Source organism: Elephantulus edwardii, unplaced genomic scaffold (genome assembly GCF_000299155.1).
Source record: "Elephantulus edwardii isolate Elephantulus edwardi_28Jun2011 unplaced genomic scaffold, EleEdw1.0 scaffold00354, whole genome shotgun sequence".
Classification (NCBI taxonomy): Eukaryota; Metazoa; Chordata; class Mammalia; order Macroscelidea; family Macroscelididae; genus Elephantulus; species Elephantulus edwardii.
This window is the reverse complement of record NW_006400104.1, coordinates 407497-417565: the sequence shown is the minus strand read 5'-3', so window position 1 is coordinate 417565 and position 10069 is coordinate 407497. Positions and strand designations below refer to the sequence as shown.

The 10069-nt window shown below is 38.7% G+C and overlaps 1 protein-coding gene across 1 annotated transcript in view; it reads right to left on the bottom strand.

The window, feature by feature from the left end:
- SOX30 (SRY (sex determining region Y)-box 30) overlaps positions 1-10069 on the bottom strand; it is an 89972-nt gene that overhangs the window by 39386 nt on the left and 40517 nt on the right. The window contains exon 4 of the mRNA XM_006901969.1: positions 4093-4585. Within this exon, the coding sequence (XP_006902031.1) occupies positions 4093-4585 (493 nt within the window). The remainder of the gene's footprint in view (positions 1-4092; positions 4586-10069) is intronic.

The following is a 10069-nucleotide window of genomic DNA, read 5'->3' as shown; positions in this document are numbered from 1 at the left end:
GAGGAATGTCTATGTGTGTTTCATTGATGCAAAGGTGTTTGACTGTGTGGATCATAACAAAATGTGGCTAACTCTGAGAAGAATGGGAATCCCAGAACACTTGATAGTTCTAATAAAAAACCTATACTTGGACCAAGAGGCAGTTGTCAGAACAGAGCAAGAAAACACTGAATTGGATTCAAAATTGAGAAGGGTGTATGCCAGGCATGTGTCCTATCTCCATACCTTTTCAACCTATATGCAGAGCAGATTATCCGGGAGGCTGGGCTCTGAGGAGAAGTGTGGCGTCAGGATTGGTGGAAGATCTATCAACAATCTGCGTTATGCAGATGACACGACTTAAGATAGAGTTTGGAATTTGTGGGTCATATGGTAATATACAATTAACGTTTTCAGAAAAGGCCAAATTTTTCTGAGTGATTGCATCATTCCTGCTATCAATGTATGAGAGCTCAGATTTATCCACTTACTTGTACTAACCATTGTGTCAATTAATATCATTAAAGAGTTTTCCTCTTTTTTGCTGACCCTTTCCTTTTTCAAACATCATGTCCTTTTTGAGAAACTGCCTCTTCCTGATGATTATGTTGTTGTTGTTATGTACTGTTGAGTCACCTGCAACTCATAATGGCCCTATGTACAACAGCCCTGAACCCTGCTATATTCTGTGACAATCTTATTGTGCCTGACACACCTACGCCCATTACCCCAGTCACTGAAGCAATTCATCTCATCAAGGGTCTTCTTCTCTTGCTCTGTCACTCCACCCTTCCAAGCATGATGTCCCTATCCAAGGACAGCTCCCTCCTTGCAACATGTTCAAAGGATGTCAGACAAAGCTTCAGAATCCTTGCCTCCAAAGGTCAGCCTGGTTTAACCCTCTCCAGGACAAACCTGTTCATTCTCTTAGCAGTCTATGGTATATTGAGTACTCTTCTCCAACACCACATCTCAAAGGCATCAATTCTCCTTCTATCAGTCCTAGTCATTGTCCTGCTCTCTGACACATAGCAAGTGATTGCAACGATCATGGCTTATATCAGGCACACTTTAGTCTCCAGACTGACATCATCGTTCTTCAGTACTCTGAAGAAGTCATGACAGCAGACTTTCTCCGTACAGTATGTCTTTAAATTTCCTGGCTGCTGGTACCAAGAGTATTGACTGTAGAGACAAGCAAACTAAAGCTGTGTACAAACTCAATATCTTCACCATACATCATGATGTTACCATCCGGCCCAGTGGTGAGAATCTGTGTTTTCTTGATGTTGAACTTCAATCGATATTGAAGGCTACAGTCCTTCACCTTCTGAAGCAAGTACTTCAGGTCCTCCTCAATTTCAGAAAGCAGAGTTGTGTCATCTGCATAATGCAGATTGTTGATGAGTCTACCTCCAATCCTGATGTCATATGTCTCCTCATAGAGCCCAGCCTCTCAGATAATCTGTTCTGCATATACATTGAAAAGGTATGGAGATAGGACACACTTTGGTGTACTACACCTTTCCCAATTTTGAACCATGCAGTGTTTCCTTGCTCTGTCCTGATAACTGCCTCCTAGTCCAAGTATTGGTTTCACATAAGCATGATCAAGTGTTCTGGGATTCCCATTCTTCTCAGAGTTAGCTACAATTTGTTGTGATCCACACAGTCAAGTGCCTTTGCACAGTCAATGAAGCACAGATAGACATTCCCCTGGTACTCTCTGCTTTCAGCCAAGATTCACCTGACATTGCCTGTAATATCCCCACTACCATGGCCTCTTCTAAACCCAGCCTGCACTTCTGGTGGTTCTCTGTTGATGTGCTGTTTCAGTCATTTCTGGATAATTTTCAGCAGAATCTTGCTTGCATGTAATATTACTGCATGGTTCAACATTGGGAAGGATTTGTGTCAAGGATGTGTCCTATCTACATATCTTTTCAATCTACATGCAGAACTGATTATTCAGGAGGCTTGACTTTATGAGAAGAAGAGTGGCATCAAGATTGGAGGTAGACTCAACAGCAGTCTGTGTTATGCAGATGATACAACCATGTTTGCTGAAACTGAGGAGGACCTGAAGTGCTTGCTGCAGAAGGTCAAGGACTGCAGCCTTCAATATGGATTGAAGCTCAACGTCAAGAAAACAAGGATTATCACCACTGGGCCAATCGGTAGTACCATGATAGATGATGAAGAGATTGAGATTGTTGACAGTTTCCGTTTTCTTGCCTCTACAATCAACACTTCTGGTACCAGCATCCAGGAAATTAAAAGACAAATTGCACTGGGAAAGTCTGCTGTCAGAGACCTCTCCAAGCAATGTCAGTCTGGAGACTATGGTGAGCCAGATACAAACCATGGCCTTTACCATTACTTGCTATGCATCAGAAAGTTGGACAATGACTAGGGATGATAGGAGGAGAGTTGATGCCTTTGAGTTTTGGTGCTGGAGAAGAGTACTGAATATATCATGGACTGCTAGGAGAACAAACAAGTTTGTCCTGGAGAGGGTTAAACCAGGCTACTCCTTGGAGGCAAGGATTCTGAGGCTTCATCTGACATACTTTGAACATGTTGAAGGAGGTACCAGTCCTTTGGGAGAGACATCATGCTTGGAGGGTGGAGGGACCACACAGGAGAGGAAGATCCTCAATGAAATGGATTTATTCCATAACTGGTATAATGTGGATAGGCGTATCAGAGACAGCAAGTTTGGCAAGGGAAAGAGCACAGTTTAGGGCTGTTGTACATAGGGTTGGTATGAGTCACAAGCGACTCGATGGCACATAACAACAACAATTTTAATTTTAGCAGTGATTAACCATTTCTCTCTACTATTTAATTTACTGCCATCAAACCAATTCCAATACACAGAAGCCCTATAGGATAGAGTGGAATTACTTAGTAGAGTTTCCAAGCCTGTAAATTTTTGCTGACGCAAACTACCTTCTTGTTCGCTAGTGGAGCAACTTGTAGATTCAAACCACCAAGTTTTCAATTAGCAAACTAATTCCCAGTACCTCCAAGGGCCTTACATATTTAAAAGCAATTGAAAAGTTGAGATCAATGACACTCTATCAGAATATGTTTACATTAAATGATATCCTGTTAAAATGAGAAGCAGCAAATTTGCTTTCACTAGATACTTCCTTTTGAAAATAAATTTCTTATTGATAATTTATATGGGAGAACTTCTCATCTGGAAAAAAAGTTACCAAGAGAGATTTGGACAAGTTGTATAACCTTTTTTTAGAGAAAGTGTCCTTCTCTGTAACCTTTGTTTCAAAGTGTGATTCACAAACTAGCAGAATTTGCATCACTTGGAAGCTTGTTACCAGTTCTATTATACTCCCTGAGGAGTTCTGGTGGTCTAGTTGTAAGGAACTGCCCTGTCAACTCAAAGGCATACAACTCAAATCTAGGACCTTCTTAAGGGTCATCTATGAATCAACTGCAACTTGACAGCACATAACAACTATAGTCCCTGTTTGGAAGCTCTGATGGTGTACTCCATCAGAGTTGTGTTGCTACCCCAGAAGAGGTACCTCTCTGGTGGTCTGAATCTGCTAGCAGCTCTGGATGGATAGAAGGACCAATCTCCTTTCATGTAGTTTACAGTGTACAGGGTCAGCAATGATTCAGTTTTAACTTCATGGCAATGATTTTTAATATTCACTGTAATATATCAAGTTAATAAAAATTTGCATTCTATCAAGATTTTAGGTGATTCATGTGCACACTAAAGCTTGAGAACACAGTTCCGTATAACAAAAGGATTTGAATGTTGTTAAAATTCCTTACAATAGTTTCTTATTAAAAAAACCAAACACACCCAACCAGATCTGCCACTTGAGCTTGTATTCTCCTATAGCAATAGTTGGAGCTGAATAGGAGTCACTACTCATTAGATGGGGCAAGAATTCTCTTTAGTTCCTCACAGTTCTCATCTGTTTTCATTTAAGTTAACTGCTTAGCTCCTATTTAGTCTCTTATCTAAAGTTTATGGAAAAGTCCTCTTCTCAATAAAACAAAAAGGTAGTTTAAAGAGATGAAAATTCATCCTTGCATTTATAGATGAAAGGAAAATGGATTTTTTTTTTTACTTACCTTGATGGGAAGTAGTGAGGTCCAGGTAAGAAGTAGGGGTGATGAAAAGAGAATCGAGATGGTGTCCCAAACAGGGTGGCCGGATGACCCAGGGGAGGCGGTTGGTAGATATGTGAGTGTGGGATGGGAGGAGGCTGGGGGATCGGAGCACTTCTGGAGCAGGTGGAAACACTAGGATACTCCTTGGGAGGTTGGATCGTCGAGGTTGCAAATCTCACATGTACAGTACTTGCACTAGTTGGAATCTTGTTGGTGCTCTCCAGTGAGACAGGGGTAGGTCTCTTCACAGAATGACTGGCTCCAGACTGCAGCTGATGAGTGTCCATTTGGGAGGACCCCGCAAAATGCTGCTGTGGAAGTGCTGGACGGATGGGCAGACTTGAAGTCTGGACAGCCACCTGCGCAGTGCTGGAGACGCTGGGCTGGAAAAGTGTGATGGGGCTTGGGCGCTGAACTGAAGGTGTGGGCAACTGGATGGTAGAGGGGACTTCACCTTTAAAAATAAAGAAAGCATTGGTCAGATATTACTTGAACCACCATATGGTTTTCTTTTTTTTTTTAGTAGAATTTAATGAACTATAAAACCACATGTTAATCACTTCACCTAGTATACTCACTACTTCAAATTACTCTATTTCCATTATAACAAAGTGAGGTTATCTTATTTACAGTTTTTATTGCATTTTGTCCCTTTTACTAAGCTAAACTCCATATATCATGAGTATCATGTTTTGTTCATCATAAGACAGAGAAGAGTAATGAACATGCCATGCACTGCCAAGAGAACAGAGAAGGTGAAACCAAGTTGTTCCTTAAAGGCAAAGGTTTTGAAGTCCTGTCTTACATAGTTTGGAGTGAGACTGGCTCAGGTTAGGGTAGAGTTCAGAGCTATTGTGCATAGGGTTGCTACAAGTAATAGGCAAATTGATAACACATTAAAACAACAAGAATGGCACAAAATTCTGCCTGCCACAAAATACCCATTGCTGCCAAGTTGACCCTGACTTACAGTGACCCTATAAGACAAAGTGAAACTGACTCTTATGGCTTCCAAAGCTCTAAATTTTTATATAAGGAGATCACACAAAATAGCCCTCAATAAATATTTTAGATGAATAAATAAATGAATAAAAAGTATTAATTGTTTTAGAGAGTAAAAAACAAATCCTAGGAGGACACAAAGCTGCATGGAAAAGGTAAGGGAAGGTAAGGTTCTGTGCCAAAAGCAAGTACTCTCCATTGTTTGTGGGGAGACAGGACTGAAGTATCCCTGGGGTTAGAGGACCCTCCGTTTGGGGGTGCTTATCTTTGTGGCTGTCAGACCATCCCAGGGGCCAAACAGGACAAGGGACTTTGGTATAAAGAACTTCATTCAGAGGGAAAAAAATATTTGTAGCTCTTGTAGAGAGAGAGAGCTAACTTGAGACCCACTGCATGCAAGCTGCTTGAGCTGGCAGCTGTAATCTCTAACCTAGTGCCACTTCAGAGATAAAGGAAGACATTAAGCTCCAGGAGAAAAGATGCATGAGAAACTGCTTGAGTAGAGCACATGGCCTCACACCACTCAGCCACTTCATACATGAAGGAGACCTTTAGAGTTGGTGTCAGGGGACTACTTCAAGGCAAGATTCCTACAGGGCTGCAGTGCAGAATAGAGAGGACCTCAAGGATTTTAGGAAAGGAAATTTTCCCCAAAAGGACTTATAGTGGAGTGAGCAGTTCACCACATTTTAACTTGGCAACCAATTAGTAATATTATAAAGACAAGAACCACCAACAAGTTTCACAGACACAATAGAAATGATGTAACACTTATCAAGAAAAACTTCACATAATGTCAAGAAAGCAACAGGCAGCTTCAAAGCCATCAAAAAACAAATTAAGCCTTTTCAAAAAAAAGCTGAGAATACCCGAGACTTCATGAATATCCCAGAGTCAAGGAGGCAGATGATATATGTTGATATGAAGACCTCCAATCAACTACGAAGGAAAGTACAAATGCTGATAAAAACAATAGAAGCCACAAATAAAGGGAATAACCTAGAGGTAGAGAACAAGAAAAAAATATACTGATGAATTATTTGAACAACTACAGAAGAAGGTGTAAGTGATGGAAGAAACAATGGAAACCAACAAGAGAGCAAATGCTCCAGAGATATGGATTCAGAAGAAACATATTGATGAGGAGGAACTTGCACAAATACAGAAGAAAATGAAAGAAAAAAAATACTGAATTGAAACTATAGATAAAGAGGTACAAGAACTTAAAAAATCATCACAAGATAGAGTACTACCAACACAACAGTAGAAATAAGAAAGGCATGAAAATGCAATCCAGAGCATTAAGACTGAAATGACAGAAGTGTCCAGCATGCTTGACGAACAAAAAAAAAGTAGACCAGAAAAGATGGAGCAAAGAGTCAGTGATCTGGAAAAAAAGAACTTCAACAGAAACATTCTAGAAGAAAAATCAGAGATGAAACATAAAGAAAATAACAGACTTATGTGAGATAGCATCTAGAGGATTAGCATACATGTGATTGGAATATCAGAATATAAGAGGAATAGAGATATCATTGAGAAAATTATAAAGAACGAGGAAATCCTAATTCAGGAAGCTCAAAAAAGGATCAAAAAAGGAAAACATCAAGATATATTAAATTCTCCAAAATAAAATATATGGATGGAATACTAAAAACAGCACAGGGAAAATAGTCACCTACAAAGGAAAAGAAATGAAATAAAGTTCTGATTTTTCAGAAGAAACCATGAGAGAAAGAAGATAATCAGATGGCATACAAAAAGGTGAAAGAAAACAATTACCAACCCAGGATCCTGTACCCAGTAAAGCTCTCCAGCAAATATGAAGGAGAAATCACATCCTTTGCAGAAAAGAAAGAACTTAAGGAATTTGTGACAAAAGATCAAAGCTACAAGAACTTTCAAGGGAAGTTATTCATATAGAGACACCAAAGGAAAGTGGATGGACCATAGTAACAAGAAACAAAAAAAGAAACACAGAAAATGGTTATGATAAGCTGGCCTGTCAATAATCACGCTTAATGTGAAGGGACTTCATGCACCAATCAAGAGAAAAATGGGGAAAATGAAGAATGGAAAAAAACCCAAAGTCCATCAATTTGTTGTCTAAAAGAGACACATTTAATAAATGAAGTACTGGGAAATATCTTTAATCTTCTCTTCTCTGTAAAATGCTTATCTGTCAGATAATGTGCTAAATCTGAGCAATCAAATTAAGACAGACTAGGAAGAAGAATTGACCATTCACTTCTAAAATAGCAGGCCTTCGAAAACTCTATATACAACAGAGCACACTTAGACTAGCAGATATAGCAATTGAGTCTGAGCCCTCAAATATAGAAACACAGGAGGAGAAACAGCTATAAGCAAACACTAGTGATTGGAACATGGAATGTAAGAACTATGAATGTAGGAAAATTGGGTATTATTAAGAAATAAATGGAATGCATAAATACTGACATAGTAGATATTGGCAAAATGAGATGGGCTGGCAGGGACATTTTGAGTCAAACAATCATATGATCTACTATGCTGGAGATGAAAAGATGAGGAAGAATGGGGTTGCTTTCATAGTTAAGTCATTTCTAGATCCATCTTGAAATACAATATTGTGACAGAATAATATCTATATGCATACAAGGAAGTCTAGTGAATACCACCATCATTCAAATATATGCACCAACAATCAGAGCCAAAGAGGAGGAAATAGAAGATTTCTACCAACTTTTGCATTCAGAAACTGATAGCACATGCAATCAAGCTGCATTAATGAGTTACTGGAATGCAAAATTTGTGAATAGAGAAAAAGGATCAGCAGTCGGAATACATGGACTTGGTGACAGAAATGAAGTCAGAGATAGGATGATAAAATTTTGCACAATCAATGACTTATTCATTGCAAATACATTTTATAAGAAACATAAATGCAGGCTAGACACATGAATTTTACCTGATGGTATGCATAGGAATCAGAATGATTACATTTCCAGAATCACTGGAGAAGCTCAAAATCAGCCGTGAAAAGTGAAAAGGCCAAGTGCTGATTGTGGAACAGACCATCAACTACTCATATACAAGTTTAAGCTGAAGCTGAGGAAAAATAAATCAAGTCCACAGGAACCAAATTTGACCTTGAGTCTATCCCACCTGACTTTCAAAACCATCTCGGGAACAGGTTTGAGGCCTTGCACATTAATGAGCGAAGACCAGATGAGCTGTTGAGGATATCAAGAATATCATCCAGAAAGAATGCAAAAGGTCATTACAAAGACAGAGAAGGAAGAAAAGACCAAGAAGGATTTCAGAAGAAACTCTATAAACATTACACTGGAGCACTGAGAAGCCAAAGCAATGGGAATAAATCAAGATATTAAGGAGTTGAACTGAAGATTCCAGAGGGTAGCGTGGGAAGACAAAGTATTTCACTGAAATATACAAGTAGCTAGAGTCAGAAAATCAAAAGGGCCAAACTTGCTAAGCATTTCTTAAGCTAAAGTAACTGAAGAAGACGAAGATGCAAAATCAAAGGCTGAAAAAATATACACCAGGCAAAAGGCATCCACAAAAAAGCAGGAGTGGCAATACTAATCTCTGAAAAAATAGACTTCAGAATGAAAATCACCATAAAAGATAAGGGCACTGTATAATGATTAAAGGCACAGTAGATCAAGAAGACATAACATTAATCAACATCTATGCACCAGATGACAGACCAGCTAAACATCAAAAATAACTGTTAATAGAACTGAAGAAGAAATAGCACCACAATAGAGGTAGGAGACTTTAAAACACCACTCTCACGAAAGGATAGATCAACTCAAAAGAAACTTAACAAAGACACAGAATACTTAAACTATACAGTCTACAATTCTACTTACATTATTTCAAAATATAGGAAGTGAAGGAATACTCCCAGAGATATCTATGAAGTAAGCATAACCCTAATACCAAAACCAGGCAAAGATATTACTAAGAAAGAAAACTACAGATCAATATCTCTCATGAATATAGATGCAAAAATCTTTAACAAAGTCACAGCCAATAGACATTAAAAGCACATCGAAAAATAATTCATCATGACCAAATGGGATTCATAACATGCATACAAGGATTATTCAACATAAGAAAGACAATCAATGTAATTCACCATATTACAAAACAAATAAATAAGAGCCATATGATTCTAGCAATTGAAGCAGAAAAGGCACTTGACAAAATCCAGCATCCATTCCTAATTAAGACACTCAGCAAAATTGGAATTGATGGGAATTTCCTCAACATAATGACAAGCAAATATGTAAAACCAAGAGCCAATATCATTCCCAATGGAGCATTTTCTCTGTGAACAGAAAGCAGACAAGGATGTCCATTGTCACCACTTCTATTCAGTACTGTACTGCAAGTGCTTTCTATGGTAATAAGACAAGAGAAAGAAATAAAAAGCATCCCAATATAGAAGAGATGGTTAGATGGTCACTATATGCAAATGATATGATAGTGTACACAAAAAGCCCCAGGGACTCAACAACAAAAAAATTGTTAGAGCTAGTATATCAATGTCATAGAGGGGCAGGATATAAGATCAATATAAAAAAAAAAAATCAGAGGGATTCCTTTACAGTAACAAAGAGAACTCAGAGAAGGAAACCAAAGAAGCAATACCACTTACAACAACCAACCACAAATTGAAATACTTGGGAGTAAACCTAACTAGAGACACAAAAGAAAACTAGAGAGCCTTTCTGAAAGAAACAATAAAAGACCTAATGTGTCCTGTTCATGGATTGTTGTTGTTGTTATGTGCCGTCGAGTCGTTTGCGACTCATAGCGACCCTATGCACAACAACCCTAAACCCTGTTCTATCTTGTGCCAACCGCACTGCCTCTGACACACCCATCCCGATTACCCCAGTCACTGAATCAATCCATCTCATAG